Source organism: Peromyscus californicus, unplaced genomic scaffold (genome assembly GCF_007827085.1).
Source record: "Peromyscus californicus insignis strain IS unplaced genomic scaffold, ASM782708v3 Scaffold_8__1_contigs__length_139910024, whole genome shotgun sequence".
Classification (NCBI taxonomy): domain Eukaryota; kingdom Metazoa; phylum Chordata; class Mammalia; order Rodentia; family Cricetidae; genus Peromyscus; species Peromyscus californicus.
Window position 1 is genome coordinate 118,206,150 of NW_026294606.1, and position 21,299 is coordinate 118,227,448.

At 41.7% G+C, this 21,299-nt stretch overlaps 1 protein-coding gene across 1 annotated transcript in view; it reads left to right on the forward strand.

Moving 5' to 3' along the window:
- The window catches only part of LOC128103468 (liver carboxylesterase 1-like), a 34,878-nt gene extending 20,186 nt beyond the window's left edge, over positions 1–14,692 (forward strand). The window contains exons 11-14 of the mRNA XM_052727888.1: positions 452–599; positions 9,031–9,162; positions 10,190–10,262; positions 13,059–14,692. Of these exons, the coding sequence (XP_052583848.1) occupies positions 452–599; positions 9,031–9,162; positions 10,190–10,262; positions 13,059–13,242 (537 nt within the window). The 3' untranslated portion in view covers positions 13,243–14,692. The remainder of the gene's footprint in view (positions 1–451; positions 600–9,030; positions 9,163–10,189; positions 10,263–13,058) is intronic.
- The last annotated feature ends 6,607 nt before the right edge of the window (positions 14,693–21,299 follow it).

Sequence of the window (21,299 nt, forward strand, 5' to 3'; positions counted from 1 at the left end):
CACACAATGCAGTAGCTAAAAGTACTTATGTCTGTGTCTCAGCCCGTGTTCTGGTTTGTATGCTTTAGTATAATGTAAAAAACATTTGTCACTTGTTGCTTAAAAATTCCAGTATTTCCAGGACATATTATTGGGAAAAAAAGATTCTTTTGGAAAGCTAGCAAAAGATGGAGGCTATCATCAGCAAAGACCAGCATATCTAGGGGTTGGAGACCTAGGACATCTGTAGGTAATTGTTGGGAGGCAAAGAAGACAGGTGGGCACCACAATATTTACAAATTTTGAGGGCTTTGAACTTCTGACACATGGGCTGCTACTGTCTGTAGGTCACTGGATGTTCTGGGCTCTGATAAGCTAAACAAAGCTATTGATAAGCAAATCTCATGAACCATGTCTTTCTCATTGCTTTTCCTAGAAATACTTTTTATGATCACTTTCTGACCCATTTTAGAACATCTCTGAGAGTCTGATTCCAGCTGCCATTGAGAAGTATTTATCAGGGACAGACGACCCTGCCAGAAAGAAAGACCTTCTCCTGGACTTAATGGGAGATGTGATGTTTGGTGCTCCGTCTGTGATTGTGTCTCGTGCCCAGAGAGGTGAGTGCATGGGAGGTGTTGCATGGGAGAAAGATATAGACTCACCAGTTAGGCCTATGACACACCCACCTCTTGAATTAGACAGGAAATCTGCTGAGGGCCAGGCATCAAAAGCTGGTTCCTTACGACCTGCAATCTTTTGTTTCACTTCTGCCAGTAGGAGTCTATGAGAAAAGTGTTCAAAAGCAATTTACTCTAGGAGATAGTACCACCAAACACTATGGAAGAGTGAGGTAACACTTAGAAAAGATTGAGGCCAAACTAGTGAACTGCCTAGCATGTGTCCACCTTAGATAGTTTCAACTTAGGGTTTTTCTTAGGGCTTTTCTCTCTCAGCAGCAAAAGAGCTGTGTATACTCACCTCTCATTGGCTAAGAGCTCTTCCACAGGGATTGTTAGGTTTATGACATCTTATCTGTTGCAAACATGAGCACAGTTATTTCTAATGACCAGGAAAAGGCTCAGACAAGTCCTGTTGATGTTTTATGTGAACATCAGGCTGGCCTGCCCAGAAACATAGGCAGTTAGTAAGAAGGTGCAATTGTTCCTTCTCCCACTCCATAACAAAAAATATGACGTATAAAAACTTAAGGAAAGGAGGCTTTACTTCAACTCAGAATTTTCAGCCTGTGATTTGGGGAGTTTGAGCAGCTCACATCATTAGTACAAGTAAGTATTGAAGCTGTGTGGAGCAGCGACATGGTCCTGACTGGGTCATATGAGTATGACCCAGTACCCTACTTTTTATAAACAAGGCCACACCTTCCCCAGTTTGACTTCCACCCAATAATGTGTTAAAACTTTGAATGCATCAACAGATAAAATATTAGCCATAATGATCTAATTGTCTCTGGTAACACTCCCATGAACACAAAAGTACGATTTACTAGTTTTCTAAGTATTCTTAATGTAACCAAGTCACTGTGACTATCAAAGGTACTAATTGCATCTGCCAAAACTGCTCCTTCTGTGAGATTAAGATGATTTTCTAGCATTACTTTCGCAGTTACCTGTGAAAAACTACAGTAGTGAAGAAAGAATGGAGAATACAGCACAATGAGATATTTTGAAAGAGAGAAACTTTCTATCATTGCTTAAATTGCAAATTGATAAGTTATGCTTGCCAACTTAATGGTGTACACATTTTTTGTTGATTATACAATGCCTAATAATTATATCAACTGATTAACACACACATTTCTTCAAATAATTAACATTTTCTACAGTGAGAAGACTTGAAATTTTCTCTCAGGTATTTTTTTGGGGGGAGGGGCGGGTTCCGGGTTCGAGACAGGATTTCTCTGTGTAATAGTTCTGGCTGTCCTGTCCTGGAACTCGCTTTGTAGATCAGGCTGGCCTTGAACTCACAGAGATGTGCCTGCCTCTGCCTCCCAAGTGCTGGGATTAAAAGCGTGCACCACCACCACCCGGCTTCCTCTCAGTAATTTCATCATTAATATACACTACACTGTGGATTGGATGACTAAAAAAGAGAAAGAATTCCTTCCTGCTGGATATTTTTATTCCTCTTTTCCTTCATCTTCCTCATTCCTTGACCTCCAATCTCTTAACCCCAAGTTTTGTCTGTATGCTTGTGAGTAAATCTAGATTCCACAATGAGTAGCAACAAATGACATTTATCTTTCTATGCTCAACTATTTAACATGTCATGGTGCTCTCTGATTCACCCCACATTGTAAAAGTCACCGTTTTCTTCTTGAGACTAAAGAGAACTCCGCTGTCTACACATCTGCGTTTTCCTTCTCCTCTGATGCTGATGGACACAATTGATTCTGTAGCTTGATTGTAGTATGTTCCGCTGCAATGAATGTAGGGTGCAGACATCTCAGAAAACTCTTCCCAAATATTTGAAGTAAACACCCAGTAGTGACACTGCTGGTCCATATTGTGGCTCTGCTCTCCGTCTCTGAGGAACCCCACATCGCTGTTCATTCACTTCAACAGTATTTAGAGGATTGCCTTTTCTATACATATTTACTACAATTTTCTATTTTCACTTCTCAATAAAAACCTATTTGGATCATGAGAGAAGACTTTCATTATCATTTTAATTTAGATATTTACATATATCCAATGATAAGATAATAAGAACTTTTCACTTCTTGTTCATGGTGTTGGTGTTACATCTAAGAAATTGTTTTCCGTGAATTTCTAGAATTACTGTTTTTCCTTTATGATTCTACTTGTGATTGGGGGTTTCTGAGCTTAAATTTGTCTTCTCTCCAGTATAGTTTCATTTATGAATGTGGAAATCTGGTTTTCTCAACAACATTGGCTGTTTTATCTTATCTTATATTCTTGGCACCTTTGTAAAACAGCAGTCAGTCCCTGCCTGTGTTCTGATCTTTGTTATATCCCATGGTTCAGTGTATACACATGGGTAAAGCAACTACCATACTGTTCAGTAACTGTGGATACAGAATAGAGTTTAAAATAAGGCAGTGGGATAGTTCCAGCTTTGTTCTTACTAATCATGATCCTCTTGGCAGCAAAATTTTTAGATTTTTTTCTCTTTCCATGAGGACGAATGGCATTGGAATTGGAGCAGATATTTTATTAAACCGATAGACCACTGTGAGTACTATGGACATTTTAAAATGGACCCTTACACTCCACGATCAGGAGATGTCTTTGTATTCATTTGTGTGTTCATTTTCTTTAACCTATGGGCCGTAGTTTTCAGCATTCAGCAGTAGTACCATCTGGATTAAATTTAGTTTTATATTCCGACTGCCATCATTGGTTTCCAAAGGCTTCTGTGGAGTGTTCAAGATGTCTGTTGCTGGCATAGAGGTAGTCCAGCTGGCTGACTGACAATCCTTCGGGTCAAGGCAGCCAGAGCAGTAAGAGAAAGTCCAACATCCACTAATGATGAGGTAAAACGGTCCTCATTTTTTGCCAAGTTACAGAAAATTAACATCAGGAATAATGCGTACAAAAGAACTAAACAGAATGTGTCCTTAGCAGGAGCAGTGATCTTAAGGATTTTAACTATTTATCACTTGCCCAGTGGTCCAGGGAGTACTGGGTCCCCTTAACTGTCTCTGTTCCTTCTGGGTTATCCTGTTTTTGTGCATGTCCTTGTTGGTAGTAGTTTCTTACGTCAGGCTCTGCCTCTGGGTTCCCTGTTGTAGGGTTTCCTCTTTCATTTCTGGTTGTGAGTCTTTAAATGGATTTAGATCTTCCCTCTTCTTTTGTGGTTAGTAGATTTATCCATTTAGGGTGTTTTTTCTTTCTTTCTGAAAAAAATCTCAGTTTTGTTCATCTTTCTTATTTTTTGAACTCTCAAGCTTCTGACTTTATGATTTTGTTCCTTCTTTGAACTTCGGTGTGTAATCTTGGGTTGTTTGAAACTTTTCCTCTCTTAATGTCAGTGTTTATTGCTAGAAGAATCCCTTACAGCGCTATCCCTACCCCCTCACTGTCACCCACATGTGCTGGCATGCTGCACTGTTTTCCTAGTTAAATTGTGCAAAGACAATTTCATGCATGTAGATAATGCCTTCTGATCACTCTCAGTCCCTGCCCTTTTACTCCCTCTGCCCCCCGTCACTCCCCCTTTGCTATATTCATTTCTTTTTGCTTTTCTTTGTGAGCCACTGAGTTTAACTGGGGGGGGGGGGCACCTGTGTGACTGTGGGTATGGAACTATCGGTGGAGCCTGGTGGGCTCACCTGAGGGTAAACATCAGATGGGTAGTATCTCCTTTTCCCCAATAATTCATCAGTAGCCAGTAGTCCATCAGCGAGGAGTAAGACCTCATGAAACTCTTCACTTCCAAGATTGGCTACTGATAGGACCAATGCTTCAAAATCCTAGGACAGGCAGTACAGCTGCTGTGAATTCACGACTACAGTGGTTGTGTCGTGCCCAGAAGACAGGACTTCACGGCCGTTCTCCCTGTATTCCGGCTCTTGAATTCTTTCTACCACCTCTTATACTATGTTCCCTGAACCCTAGAGGAAAAGGTACTTTATTCTCATTTGTTTCAAACGTATTCTCAATTTTAATTTCTTCTTTGGGATATTTGTTGCTCAGGATCATGTTTCTTAGCCCTTGAATTTGAATTTTCCAAAATGATTCTTGTAGTTGATTTTTTAGAATTTATTTTTAGTGTTGTAAAAGTAGGTATTTGGTACAATTTTAGTCTTCTCAAATTAAATGACTTTTTTGTTGTTTTTTTTTTTTGTGTGTGTGTGTGACACACTCAGTCTACACTAGAAAATGTTCGGTGGGTGTCTGTCAACTTTGGATAGAGTATTCTTGCCATGGTTTGCTTTCTATTGCCATGATAAATACCACAACCAAAAGCCCTTGGAAGGGAAGGGTTTATTTCATCTTTCATTTCCACATCATAGTTCATTATTAAGGGAAATCAGGGAGGGACCTCAAGCAGAAACTGAAGCAGAGACCATGGAGGAGTACTGCTTACTGGGTTGCTCTCACTAGCTTGTTCAGCTCTCTTTCTCACATAGCCCAGGACCACCAGCCCAAGTAACTACAGTTTGTGTCAAGTGAACATAATCTTAGCCTGCACAATTCTGCATATTTCTGCATAGTCTCTTTGTTCCAATACATTATCAAGTCTAATATTGCTTGTAAATTTTCTTTCTGAATGATCTGTTCCTTATTGTAAATGTGTGTATTAGAGACTCCTTATTGCTGTGGTATTCATTGAGTCCTGTCTTTCTCTTCATAACCTCCACTATTTGTTCTATATATCTAGGAGCCCTGATGTTGAGTCTGTATTTGCCATTGTTGTGTGCTATGGTTGATTTGACCCTGTCCTCAACATGATGTCTTTATTTGTTTCTTCTGAGATAAGGTCTCACACTGCAGTTCGGAGTGGCCTAGAAATCGCTGTGTATCTGACAGGTCTCAAATTCATAGTAATTCTCTCTCAACTTCCAGATTTCTGTAAGTAAAGGTGTGAGCCACCAGGTCAAACTCATTATGTTTTTAAACTCAGACCCTATGATCTAATATAACAATTGCTACCATTCCTCTTGTTTAGTTTTCCTTTGAAAATATATCCATTCCCATCCTTTCTCTTCCAACGTTCATTTCTGTTAAGGTAAGCCTGTGGGTACGGTATGTTTAAAAATCCATTCAATTCATTTCCTTTATTTCAGAATTTACACTAAAGATAATTTTGGTCCTCAAAGACTTACTACTGATACTTTGGTGGTTCCATTATGATTTTACAATTTTTTTCTTCCTCTTTTGGTGCCTTTCTTTGTGGTTTTTCTGCTGTTCTGAAGGAGTATGCCTTTAATTTTTTTCTAATTTTGGGTTATGGTTCTACTGAAGACTTTTGCTTTGTGTCTACCATAAGTCCTACATCTACCATTGTGCTTTTATAGATACTTTGTTTCAATGTGCTTGTGTGTTCGCCGTGCACCCACGCCATCATGTCATGGTGAAGGTCAGAGTGGGAGTCAGTTCTCCTGTTCTGTCATAGGAACTCTAGGAACTGAACTCAGGGCTTCAGCCTGAGCTGTCTCACTGACCCCTAGGGTAATTCTGACAGCCTGTAGTGAGCTGGTAGAAGTGTAACTTTGATAACATATAATGGTTTATGGCTATATGATCCTGAGCTTCCTATCTCCTCTGATAACATGATTACTTTATGACTCTACCCCTTAATGAACACACATTTTCTGTCATTTATGTAAAATTTGTATGATTGGATGACAGTCTATTTTAACTCTACTTGAGGAGTTGTCTCAGCTATAATCATTAGCATAATTTTCTGTTGACTCCTTGTACTACATAGGATAAAACTGTGTCCATATCATCACTATCTGGCTCATTTTACAGCGCTGACTTTCATATGTCTTGTGTTATGCATGGCTGTCTTGAAGCTTCAATTTAAAGAACTCTCTTTAGCCATTTGTGAAGGGCAGGACCAGGGATGACAAGGCCCATAGCTTTTGCTAGTCATGGAAAGTTGTTATTTCTCCCTCCATTTTAAAGGCTCCTTTCCCAGATGCAGAGCTCTGGGCTGGCAGTTCATTTCCTTTAGCACACTGGCAGTCAGCCATGCTCCATGGGAATGCCACATATCCAAGGATGTTTGGGAAGGAAGCACAGATTGAATTTGACTGGTTAAAAAAAATGAGGAAGTTGGGTGGATAGGAAGGGTGGGCCTGGGAGGACTTAGACGAGGAAGTGAATATGATCAAAATACATTGCACAAATTTTTTTTGGCGGGGGGGGGGGAATTAATAAATATAAAGACAAAAGCCTTTGTTTTGAACAAAAAATTTACAAACATATCTTCTGCTGTATGCCTTCTAAAATGTGTTCTCATCCACAAAGTTCTCTGCAGAGTTCCAGTCTGGGATCTCTTCTTAAAATGACTGTGCAACAAAAACAAGGCGGAACTGTCTTTCCAGGAAGTTCTCACTGACTTTGCAGCACTGTTTCATAGGTGGATTGCAGAGTCACAGGATTGCCTAAAGCTGTGGTGATAGAGTTGTGAGTTAATTAAATTAGTCCTTATCCTGTATTGTGATGACATGTGTTATCCTCATCCACTTCTGTGGATGGATAGCTCATGGTATAAAGCAATGACGGTGTATTTAATGTAATAGACACAGAATTACCTCAAATACACGTGTGAAGTATATGGATGATAAAACAGAATTACAAGTGGATAAAGGTATATATGTATTTATAAAAATAAGAATATATAAATGTACATAGAGTAGGAAGCTTTTCTGGTAAAATTACACATTTTCAGCAGTTTGAATCATTTTCCTACTATATCTAATATGTGGATATCTATTCCATTATTATGACCATTGTTTTGAGGGAGTTTATGGGCTAGTACATAAGGAGCAAAGATTGGTACCTCCCTTGACCCTATAAGCAAAATAGTGACATCTTGACACTTAACAGGTCATCTTTGTGGGTGAGAGAAGAGTCAATGGAGAGGAGGAGAGAGGTTGGAGGAGACACAAGTTTACCTTGCCCTGGCACTTTGATCTCACCATTTAGAGGCCATAAACATGGGGGAAAAACAAATGCTACACAGCAGTAAAATGACCATTAATGACATTCTGCTGTACTCATAGATAAGTGTCTTGCCTAGCCATCATCAGAGAAGCTTCCTCCTGCAGCAGATGGGAACAAATACAGAGACCACAGTTACACAATATGCAGAGTGAGAGCCCTCGGAACTTAGAGCCCTAAATGGGACGTCTCCCTTGAATCCCTCCTCTCAGGGATCAGAGAAAGGAAACTGTTCAAGAGAAGGCAGAAAGATCCAAAGAGCCAGAGTGACCAAGGACACCAAGGACACAAGACCTTCTAGACACAGCAGATGGGCTGCCCATGTGAACTCACGGAGTCTGTGGCAGCACAGGGTCTGCACAGGGCTAAGTCAGATGGAGTTCCAGTGCCGATAGAGGATGTGGACACAACCACGCTTCTCTAGCCCAGAAGCTATCTCCAGTTCACAGCCACTCACACAGGAAAATGAGTTTTCTCTGACAGAGTCTCACTCTTCAGGGCAGGCCCCATGACCAGCTGTAGACGACAAACACAAACTAAAGAGTGGTGTTTTTAGAGGGTTGTTTTCTTTTCTCATTATGCTTTGTCTGGGCAATTTTGCTTATGTATTATTGTTTCCAATTTTGTGTGTTTTATGGAATTTCTGTGTGTGTGAGTGTGTGTCTGCCTGTATGTGCCGTATGTGTTTCCTGTGCTTTCTCTTTGGTTCTTCTTTTTCCTGCTCGTGTGTTTGTTCTGTCCTATTCTGGTTTGTTTGTCCATTTGTTTGTTTTCTAGTGAGAGAGAGAGAAAGAGATGTTGTGGATTCAGCTTGGTGGGGAGGATCCAGGAGGAGTTGGAGGAGGGGAAACTGTGATCAGAATATATTGTCTGAAAAAAAAATCTTAAAAAAAGGCCTTGCACTTGGGGTAACAAGCTAACAAGTTGGAGATGAAATAAGAACCTTCAGTTTTATGGTGTCATGAAATGCAAGAGACCGACCGTTCTGTGTCAGCATAGAATCCTGTTTGCGTGCCATCATCTCCTTTACTCTTCTCTGAAGAGCTGAGAAAAACCCTGGGCATGTCCAGAGCTAGGCTGGATGAAAGACAACGGGGAGGTTCTAGATCTTTCTGGAACCGATACACGGATGTGATGACTGACACTCATCCCGTGCCGTCACGGCATGTGTGGATCCATTCTTGTTCAGTTAGTAAGCAGAATCTTCTTCAAATCCTGGTTCCACATCAGCCAGCTGTGCAGCCCTAAGCGAGTCACTGGGCCTTCCTAAAACTATTTCCTATGAAGCTGAAGAGTGGTTTCAACTGCAGGGCCTAAGGCTTCGACACCATCCAGGTGTGTGATGTGAACTATGTATGATGTAGATGTGAACTATGAATCCATGTCTCCTCAGATGCTGGAGCCCCCACCTACATGTATGAGTTTCAGTATCGGCCAAGCTTTGTATCAGACAAGAGACCCAAGACAGTGATAGGAGACCACGGTGATGATCTCTTCTCTGTATGGGGAGCCCCGTTTTTAAAAGGTAATGTCTGTTTGCTGGCTGTGGCCTTGGTGATATGAGGCCTGGGTTTAGGTTTTGGCTTGACCGTCTTGAGCAAGTTTCTCCTTTGAAGATGGCTTTTGTCATGCTCTGTAACAGGACTCAGCTATAGGACAGTCTCCAGACTTTCTCCTTTAATACACACGATTGGGATTGTGTTAATGTGTCCCCAGCCATAGTCATTCTCAGAATCCTGACCTGTGACACCAATAAGAGAACTGGAAGATCACTGTCTTAGTTGCTGTGAAGAGACACCATGACCACAACTCTTAAAAAGAAAACATTTAATTGGGGTGGCTCACTTATAGTTCGAGGTTCAGTCCATTATCATCATTACAGGGAGCATGGCGGCATGCAGGCAGGTGTAGTGCTGGAGCTGAGAGTGCTACATCTTGCAGGTAATAGGAAGTCGACAGACTGTCACACTGAGGGAAGCTTGAGCAAAAGAAACCTCGAAGCCCACCCCCACAGTGACACATTTCCTCCATCAAGGCCACACCTCCTAATAGTGTGTGCCTCGTGGCACACCAGTGTCTCTGGGCACCTCCCAGTTCTGATTGTTTCCAGAGTCTACGCAAAGGTGTATGTGTAGGAGGTTGAGAACAGACCTAAGGGTCAGCAACCCTGGTGTTAAAGCTGAGGAAACTGAGTCTTGTTACTACTGGACCCTGAGAGGGATGCCAGGTAGGTCAGCATGAGAGAGAAAGGCATAGAGCATCTGAAATATTCCTCTTACTTTAAATCGAAGGCACACTCACCGAGATCTTCTTAAAAGGCAGGTTTTGGGCTCAGTGAGTGTGTAATAAAGGCCAAGAGTGCATTTCTCCCCTTCAAACATTAACCAGGCCTGACCTCATTTATATTCAGAGATCAGGGTAGATTGGACACATTCAGCCTGATGTGTTAGTAAACAAGACCACATTTATTAAAGGTACTCAGATTGTGCTGTGGCTGTTCATTAACCACATCTTAAGTTAAGTGGGTAAGTTTTTATTCTTTTTTAACACAGATGGTGCTTCAGAAGAGGAGACCAACCTCAGCAAGATGGTGATGAAATTCTGGGCCAACTTTGCTCGGAGTGGGTGAGGCTGGGGGCAAATATGCCAGTCCCAAAGGTGTGGTGCAATGGGTCATACCTACTAGAAAGCAGTAGTTTTCTAATGTCTGAGTGATCATCCTTCTGTCCCTGTGATCATAGCATTCCAACAACGAGAGCTATGTTAATCTGGCATGTAGTTGTAATGAGATTTAGGTGATTCTTAAACATGAGGAGAGATTGTGAATTTTAGCTCAGACTGAGAGGTTTCAAGTCTTGATCATTTTGCCTATTAGCTCTTGTGTCAGAACAGAGCATCATGTGGGGAGGATATGGTAGTCAAAGCTCCTTACCTCCTATTGCTTGTGAAGGGGAGAAAAGGACCAGAATCCTAACACAATCCTCAGAGGCAAGTCTCCCGTGATCCTCCTCCTCCAAGTCCTTCTTTATTATTTTTCTGCCATGCCCCAGTGGCACCATCAGGTGGGGATCGAGGCTTCAATCCATGAGCTTTTGGGGTTGTACTAAGTTCTAAATTATAGCCTACCCATGACCCCCAGAAGCTCATGTCCATCACAAAAACTCATCCCCACAAATTCCTAACCTCTTATCACTTTTAATATTGCTTTGATATCCAAGTCCAAAAACTCCCCAGTCTCAGGTAAACCTTTGCTATGAGAACCCACTCAAACAAAAAAAGTAACAGATTTCCAAGATGCAAGGACAGTGGCCAAACATTCCTATTCTAGAGGGAGGCACAGGAAAATAGCACCGAGAAATCAAACCAAAGCAAGTCCAGAATACAAGAGAGAAGAATTTAAATCCTAAATCTCCTTTGGAACATCCAGGAATCTGTTGACAGACATGGGCTCTGAAAAGCTTGAAAATGCATTCTCCTAAGGTCTTGCTGCCTGTAGCCTCTGTGGCCTTTCTTGGGCTTTGTGTATAAATGAATAAAATAATACCCACATTAATATATGGGTATAAAATGGAGCCCATAGGTTCCTATAGTTAGATGCTTAGTCACCAAGGAATGGAACTCTTTGCTTGGATTAGAAGATTTGGAGGTGTGGCCTTGTTGGAGGAAGTGTGTTACTCCTCCAGCAAGGTCTTTGTGGTTTCAAAAGCCCATGTCAGACCCAGTCTCTCTCTCTCTGTCTGTGGATCAGGATGTAGCTTTCAGCTACCACTCTGGTGCTATGCATGGTGTCATGCTACTGCCACAATGATAAGGGACTAAACCTCTGAAACTGTAAGCAAGGCCCCAATTAAATGCTTTATTTTTTAAGTGTTGCCTTGGCCATGGTGTCTCTTCACAGCAATAGAACGATGGCTCAGACAGACTTGTTCTACTCAGAGCCTGGATGTTCCCTGGGCAGCTGTTCCAAGTCATGGCATCTCTAACTTACTAGGTCTCCATCAAAATGTCACTTTCCTTTTTGTTTTTACTTTACATGCATCGTGCTTTTAGGGTTGTTGCTACCTGGGACATCAAATCATGCACTTGATGGCTTCACATGCTTTCATTTGAAATCCAGGGAGCAACCTTGATGACCCCATAAGCCTTGCATTTTGCATGCCTGCAAAACCAGTGCCACATGATGACACCAAGAGATAACTGTATCTTGAGATGTAGTTAGGCTCCATGGACCATTGGCTGTAAAGCCTCTGAGTATATGAGCACAAGGAAACAAGCCCGACAAAATCAATGTTTTATACCACACAGTAGATGAAGAGATACTTAATGCTAATATCTCAAGCAATGTCTTTGAAGCAAGTGATAACTTTGTGATGGGCCATCTTGCCGATTCCTGAGATGTCCTCAGGATAACTTCCTCTTTCTATATGTTTACAAAACTTGCATCTTTATATGGCACTGATGTTTATTATGAAAAGCTGAATCTTTCAAATCTTGATGCTGTGATTCTTTTTTCCTTTACTCTCCCTGTAAATCTAATCAAAATCAACAAAAATACCCTAACATTGCCCCGAAAGCTGTGATACTTTTGAACAAGCCCATCCAGTTACATGGTCCACCCATCTTTGAAAGCAGCCTATCAAGAAAACTTGGGGCATGGACAAATGTATGCAGAATGAACACTAGTTATCTCCAGACAAGTTTCTCACAGATGCCTCATTCCCATTGAAATATTAAAAGCTTGGCTTCATTGTCTTTTTTTTCCTTTAAGAACCTACTAGAATCCATTGCTAACTCTATTTTGAGTTTTATAGAGCACACTCTTCATTTAAACTTCCAAATTCCTTCACAAACCAATTTAAAAGTATTGTGAACCACAATACCCACTTAGTCACAGAGTGAGTCACTCCTCAGAAACAGTTTTAGGTGTTAGCTCTCAAATACTTAGGCAAAATGCCCAATGTCCATCAACTTAAAGAATGAAAGCTTTATTGAGCTCTGAGTTTCACTTGGACTTTTCATTTGTAATGAGGCAGAGCATCATGGTAGGAGCACTCGGGAGGAAATGGCTCTGGTCTCTTATCAGTCAAAAAGTCTTGATGTGAAGAGTGGAACCCCTGTACTGTTCAAGGCCTCGGGTGATCCGCTTTTTCCAAGTGTGCTCCCCCTCGATTCCACTAACTCTCAGATTAGTATTAGCCTATACTACATGAAGATTTGCAGAAAATGTAAGGTTTAAATCATAACATGATTTGAGAGAGAGAGAGAGAGAGAGAGAGAGAGCTATCCCAGGAGATAGAGATCTGTCCATCTGTAGATTACTGGTTTCTCGGCAGAGATAAGCCAGGCATCCTTGCACATCTCTGAGTACCATGGGGACAGCACAGATGATGTGGTGACTTTCTCTTTTTATTCTGTTCACAGGAATCCCAATGGAGAAGGGCTGCCCCATTGGCCAAAATATGACCAGAAGGAAGGGTACCTACAGATTGGAGTCCCAACACAGGCAGCTCATAGGCTGAAAGACAAGGAAGTGGCCTTTTGGACTGAGCTCAGGGCCAAGGGGGCAGCAGAGAGGCTAACCCAGAGGGAACATGTTGAGCTCTGATGAGGAGGCCCAGTTAGGTTTGAGAGGCTGGAGCCAAGAGAAGGGATATTCCACAGAAGATGTTTCCAAAATAAAGCATCTTATTGTTGAGGACATAGAATCGTGTGGCATACTGTATAAGCACAGTAAGGAAAGACAGAATTGTGTCACATACTTTACAAACACAACAAGGAGAAACATTTGATTTTATACTCTCAAATTCTAACATCACAAAACCATTCCCCTGGAAAATCAAATTAGAGTCTGTGTCTTTGGCTCAAGATGACTCTATGTGCTTTAGAGAGGGAAGTATGGAGAGAGATCCAACTTCATGAAATGCCACCTCCACAGGGGGTGGATGGAATATTGTCCTGCTGTCTAAATGAAACAAGAACACTGTGGGATGGATGAGATTTTTGTTGTGCCACTTTTCCTGGGTACACACAAAGGTCTACTCATTCCAGAGAGGGCAGGAATGACCGAACAGAGAAATGATTCCACCCAAGTGAGCACTTGGAAAATTAAGAACATTTTACACACCTGTAAGACTCAGTGGACTAAAGTATACATTGCCATTTCAAAATGGTAGATTTGGGGCCCATAAATTAGGAATGGAGAAAAGGAAGATAATGTTTGCCCTGAAAAACAGTAGGGCAAACATTATGTCCCTTATGTTCATGGCCCACACTCATGGCATTATTGTATTCATATGAGAGCACCAGAAGTCAAGAATCTCCTACTCTATAGGCCTGCCAGTTTGCTGCATAGGGCCTCTCTGAACTGGCCCTGCTCACTGTTTGTACTCTCCTCTGTATGGGTTTCACACTCCTTTCTTTTCTAACCTTCTAAGGTCTCTGTCCCATCTCTGGCTTCACCCTCATAGCTTCACCCATGGCCTTTATACAGGCTGCTAATGGCCATTTGTACCATAACACACATGCTCTGCTTTTCCTTTGAAATCCATATCAAGGCTTCCATGAACCAATAAGTTGCATTCTGCGTGCCTGCAGAAACAGCATCATGGATGATGGCGAAGTCTGTCCCCAAATGGTGGGGACAGGCCCTTAGAATGCAGTTGTAGGAGCCCGTTAGGGCCTAGGTAGCAGAATGAAGGTGTAGCACGAATCTTAAAAGGTCTTATTAATAAAATCAAACCTGAAGCCAGATATTGGAGTGAATGCTGGAAGATCAGAGAAGCAGAACAAGCCACAGCTTTCTCACCTTGCCAATTCCTCAGCTGATCCTGTTTCCTCAGACTGGAAGCCTCTGAGTCCTCATCCAAATGGATCTCAGCTGAACTGCTGCTCAAAAGCCTAAAAGCTTAACCAGCTGTAGTTCCTGGTTTTCATGCCTTATATACCTTTCTGCTTCCTGCCATCACTTCCTGGGATTAAAGGCATGAGTCACCATGCCTGGCTGTTTCCAGTGTGGCTTTGAACTCACAGAGATCCTCCAGAATGTTAGGATTAAAGGCGTGTGTGCCACCATTTTCCGGCCTCTATGTCTAGTGACTGTTCTGTTCTCTGACCCCAGATAAATTTATTAGGGTGCACAATATGTTGGGGAACACAATATCACCACATGTAGGGAAACTCTCTTGTGGTATGTGTGATAGGACACCATGGAGAATCTCTTCTCAAGGCAAATGTTTATGTTCTTGAGGGGAATGCATGGGAACTGAATAATTCCTATGATGCTTTCAAGGTATCTTTCTCTTCCAGATGAAAATTTTTGGCTTATTTTTTAAATCTTTAATCTGGCCATCTACCACCATTTCCTTGTCCCCAACCTCAAATGGGTTTTTTCCAGCAAACTGCATGTTTTCTTATTGAGTTTTGATGCTGATTTTCATTGCAAACTGAGCTATCAGCATCTACCAATAGCATGCCAGGCCTGAATGCTATTCTGTCAGAAGTTTCCACCACCAGCAAAATTTTTGCCATCAGCTTTATTAACCCCCCATTAAACTCAGTCACAAGCAAAATCTCAGGCTGTGAACACAGTGTAGACAACTTCCCTGCTCCCATCCACCCAACAGCCTCTCCTAGGCATTTCCAATGTGTTAACATTAAAACGTGACATTATTTACAGAGTTCACATTGTAAAACTAGTCTATCAGGTTGCAAAAAATAACCAACCAACCAACCAACCAAACAAACAAACACCTACCACAAATCTTATAATGCTTTAAGGAAGTTTAAAATTTCATTGTGCCACATTCACAGCTCTCCTCTGCTAGATTCCTGGCAGTTCTGTTTCCAGTAGAGTCTCACTGCCATATGAAACCTGAGGCTCCACAGTCTTATTTGCATTCTGTATCTGCTGACAACAGCCTCTACTCCATATCTCCAATTGTTTAAAGTCCTTGTGGACTTCACATAATAGCCATATCACCAGCCTTATGCCTGGTATACATGCTTTTAACTAGACTTTCTGTCACCATGACAAATGTACAAAATAAAGAACTTAAAAGTAAGAGCTTTTATTTTGGTTGATGAGTTTGGCCATCTCAGTCCATCTTGTGGGGAGGGCATAGCCCCGCTGAGCAGCACACACCATGGTGGTCAGGACCACAGAGGATGCAGGCTGTGCAGACTGACTCTTCCTTCCTCCCATTTTATTCCACCTGAGCCCCCAGCCTACAGGATGGTACCGATCACATTCAGGGAGAGCATCTCCTTTGCCGACACAGCCACAAGTGTGCTTTACTAATCTGGTGTCTTCTCAAGCTAAGTGAGTTGGTAGCCGATATTAGCTATCACAATTTGGATTATTTGTCTTCCATCAGATGAATGGCTGGCAATCATTTTCTACACCTCTGTTCATGGTCTTTGCTATGTTTTTTAATTAAACTTTTTAAAATTAAAATATCATTACCTTACTTCTCCCTTTCCTTTCATCCTTCAAACCCTACCATATCTCCTCCTCTGCTCCCCTCTCACACGCACATACGCAAAGTCCATTTAGTGTGGATTGTGTGTACATGGTTTGAGGCTGACTACTTTCTATTGTATAAGTACTTTGGGGGGTACATCCCTGGAAGATTCTTCCTCTTAGCACTCATTAGTTGCCTGTATTTCTTTGTCTGGGGATGGAGCCCCGTGAGATTTCCCCCTTCCATGTTAGCACATCTATTGCTAGTATCATTGTTCAGGCGTTGTTTTAGCAGCTATATTGTTGAGGTATTGTGGGTGTGACTTCCCTGTTGTCTCGAAGATAGGCAATTTCCCGGTCTTCTGGCTCTGTCAGTCACTCTGCCTCCTCTTCCTGATGCTCCCGGGGCCTCAGGTGTAGGAGTTGGTTCATATCTGCTGGTTGTGCATTTTGTTGTACACAGCTTTTCAACTTGATGTAAGGTCAGCTGGCAATTCTTGCTTTTACTTCCTGAGTCCTATTTAAGAAATAATTGTGCTCAGACCTGATGTATCTTCCCTCTGTCTTCATTCTACAGTTTTATATAATTCAGTAGGACTATGTGTTATTTATTATGCATGCTGTTTACCTTGAGAGAGAAACATGAGGTACAACAAAACCCACTATAAGAGTTTCTTAAAGAAAGGGGATAGGTGTAAAGAAATGCATGGGCCTATGGAAACAACCAGTGTGGATAGGGAGTGGAGGAACGGGTGGAACCTGCTTTTATGGGTCCCCCTGAGCATGCACATGTGGGCCTACACAGCCACACCACACATGCCCGTGTGGTCACACTGCACACAAATTACGTGATCACACTGTGCATGTATTGTGTAAGACATAAGGCCCTGGGATGACTAAGCATCTTGCCTGGCTGCTGGACAACACATGCACCATCATGTAGCTGGGGGAGTGGCTAGGAATCCTAATACTATGTTTCCGTTTTAAGCTGAGTTTTGCATGGGGCAGAAACAGGTCACTAGTTTCTACCTTCTAAATGCAGGTAGCCATTTTCCCCAGCACCACTTTAAGATTCTCTTTCTCCAATGTGTACATTTGTGCTTTGTCAAGAATTGATTGTCTCTAGCTGCATGGATTTGTTTCAGGGTCCTCCCATTCTATTCCATGGCCTCACCTGTCCTTCCACTAAGGTTAGGCTTACCCAAGAAGCTAAAGAGTTGCTATAAAAGGTTTTGGCCATTCTAGCCACATCCAGCCTGCAACGCCATGATCCCCAAAGATCTTTATTAGCACTGGTCCTCTGGACACCCAGGGGATTCTTGGCAGTGTTATGACAGTCTGGGCCCCTTCTATGGATACATCAAGCACATTCTGACATGCACAAGGTCACCTCTAAATTTGACCAGTCCTTCCAACTCAGCCTTAAGGCACAGATCCTGGCATGAAGAACATATGGATGAGAGCCAGGTAAGCTTGTCTTCCCCTTTTCTTTAAAGAATACCGAGTCCCTCTGGGCAGATTCCATCTCATTCCAGGAAATGGTTGCAGGATTCACAGGAACTATTGACAATCATTTGCCAAAAAATAAGATCTTAGCAGAACTCCCCACACCTCAAATACAGATACAGTCTCATATAGTCCCCTCCTCCACTCCCATTCCTCATGCCACTCTGGCCTTTTCAGATTCCAATAAAAACAGATAGAGTGTTCTTATCCGGCGTCCTGGCTCCAAAGATGTCACACATGTTATCCCTAACCCTGGTTCTATTCAATTGGGTGAGCTATTGACCCTCCTAAAAGTTCTAATAGAGTGCCAGATCCAGCCTATTAATATTTTTTTCTGACAGCTAATACATACGCTTTACAGGCGTTCATGTACTCACCTTTTCTCGAGTCAAAGACTCACTGACCTCCATCGCCAGCACCATGTTGCTCATACAAGATGTCCTAAATCAGATGACTGAGCATTGGTACCTGTCACATATTAGATCTCATCCCAAATTACCCAGAATATTGGCTCGAGGAAATGAGGCCACAGACACCATTGTATTAACAGCCAGTATGGATCTCCTAGAGCAAGCCAGGGCTCTTCACCAGCAATTTCATCTGTCACCATGGAATTTACATAGACTTCTTCCAGAATTGCCAGTTTCCCAATGTAAACATTTGTCCGGGGCATGTGCCACTAGCACTCCTCTGGCCCCCTTAGGACCACTTCAACATGCAGGGGTTAATCCCCGAGGCTTGTTGCCTAACGCCATCTGGCAGATGGATGTCACACATCATGCCCTCTTTGGCAATCTTAAATATGTTCATGTGATAATAGACACCTGTTCCTCCTTTGTTTATGCCCTTGCCCTTTCTGGGGAGAAGGTCATTAATGTTATCAAGGCGCTTAAGTCAGCCATGGTAGTTATGGGGGTACCTTGGACACTTCAGACTGACAATGACCCTGCTTATGCCTCTCAACAATTTAATGACTTTCTGGGGTCCTGGAAGATATCCCATGCCACTGGCATTCCCTACAATCCATAGGGACAAGCCATTGTTGAGAGGGCCAATAGAGCTTTTAAGGAGCTGCTGATGAGGACTAGCTTGCAGAGGCTAGGAAATATCCTCATCTGGCCTTAACAGAGGTCCTTTCCCATATGGACATTCTCAGTTTTGATGACAAGGGGCTCAGCCTGGCCTAGAAGCACTGGGCATCTCTGTCAAGGAACAGCCTCTGCCCCTGGTGAGATGGAGAGATCCTGTCTCCCTCCAATGGCAGCCGCCAGCCCCCCGGTAACCCATGGGAGAGGATATACTTGTGTTTTTCCTCAGAGTGCCACTATGCCAATATGGGTCCCAGCAAGAGATGTGCACTTGGCCATAGATCAGCCTGCTTCCACCAAGGAGGAAATCACCCAGGATGGGTAATGTATATACTCCCTTTCTTGCTGTCATTGTCCTTCTAAAGTTTGAAGACTTGTGGAGCCTTGCTTTTCCTCACTTTGTATGATGCCTTTTGAAATGTGGGACACTAGTTTAGCAGGCTGAAAGTTAGCTAAATTTATTAAGGGCCCATGGTCAGCTAAGTTTCTATATTATCCATTACAGCTAACACATGTGTGGGGCGTTTACCCAACCACCCCCACAGTTCCCCAGAGTTTTCTTGAGTGCGAGCAGCAGGAAATATTAGATAGGATTTATTGCGGAGAATATCGCGGAGATAAACAGATAGAAAATAAAGGATAGCCTCAAGAGGGCCTGGAACCTATTCCAACGGGCCCTGACTGTCTCTGCCCCAGGGTTTTTATAGAGACGCCAAGGGGTGGAGCAAAAGACCTCCTCCCCCAGCACAGCCAAGTGCAGACCATCCCAGACACCTGCACTTAGGCCCGTGGTCTAATCATCCTCTATGCGGACCTGCTGGGTAAAGCCACGAGGAACCCGAGAACGGGCTCCCACAGGTCCCCCTTTCTTAATGTATAAAAAAATAACTATTAATGGCTTACAGCAATCTTCATAGCTGTTACACCTCCCAGTATGGGAGTAGAGGATGATAAGGTTGGCATTTCTCTTTTGAATTAGGTCCAAGGTGACTACAGCAGTCTTAGCTGTCACAAGCCCTTTCTAAGCCAAAAACTCTTAAGGTGACTACAAACTTAAAGAATCCCTTAGCTTCATCATTACCATTAACAGGTTAACATAAATATTGCTATACATAGTCACAATTCTCTCAGTCTTACAACTCAAAGCAAACTCTTAACAGAACCATTTGAATTAGCATATATGGTGCGATATATAGTTAACAATTTTCTCCGTCTTACAACTTTAACTCAATCATTTGAATTTTCTTGCTAACAGAACATAGGAAAACTTCAATGTATTCACATCAAACTTAAATATTTTCTTAACTCCACAAAACCAGGGTGCAACAATATCAATAGGGTAAACATAATTTCTGCAAACATAATTCAACCTCATAACTCCTCCTTCTCTTTATAATTTTTTAAACAAAATCTCAAACCTAGTTAGAAGAATCCAAACTCATACAACTCCTAAAAACCCATATTGAAAAGCAATCTTCTCAATCTAACCATTAACACTTTGAAAACTTAGCAAAACATCCAAAAGCAGTTTCTTAAAACTCTTTACAAGTAGTCTCTTAATATACATTTCTTACTAACAAAAACATAAACATGAGATGAAATTAGACTAAGGAATATTAACTCTCCCCCTTTTCTTTATAATTTCAGCAAAATCTCAAGCCTAGTTAGAAAATCCAAACTTTTCCATTTAAACAGTTCCATTTGTAACACAAAACCAGTTCTGTAAGTAATTTCATTTTTACATAAACAGTTCCACAAAACAATTCATGAATCACCAATTAATAAAGCATATATGCATACACAAAACTGCATCTTGATTCTAGGTAGAAATAGTAAATTTCTTCATTTAAACAGTTCCATTTTTAACCCAATTCCAGAAAACAGTTCCTAGGTCATTACTATAAGTAAACTCAAAATTGTCCCATTGCAATGAAATCTCTACTGTTCATTTCATTTCTTAAGTCCCAAAATTCAAATGATAAATTCTGGTACGAGCCTTCCAAATATGAAGAAATCCATAACCAAAATCTTTTTGTAGTTTTATCTCATTTTAAGTTCAAAAGGTTCAAACAAGAGATAAATTCTGGTATTAGGCTTTCACTTCCAAATATGAAGAGACGTTTTACAACCAAAACTTTTTGCAGTTAATTTTTGTTCAAACAAGCATCTCTGAACTTATTCTCAAGCCAGAGACCTTTTTAGGTACAGTAGTATTCTAAACTGCACCGTTTTTGATGTTAGCTCAGGTTTTTCTGTGTTGCGTCGATTTTCCATGGATCTCAGCTGCTGATGCCTTGTGCTGGTTCTGGCGTCCGCCATTCTTAACTTCTTAGCGGCTTCTGGAACTTTTGAAAACTGCTCAGACTGCCTGCTTTGCAGTCTGCTAGGACACTAACTTCTGTATCTCAGGTTCTTTCACCATATACATTAAGAATAGACTCACACTTAACATTTACACTTTTTTACAAACTCACACATAACATTTTTGGAAAGCATTTAGATTCACATTCAACATTTACATGTTTTTACAAACTCACATATAACATTATCATCTACTTATACTCCTTAAGGAAACTATAGAACTACTTTAGCAAATATATTTCTTATTAC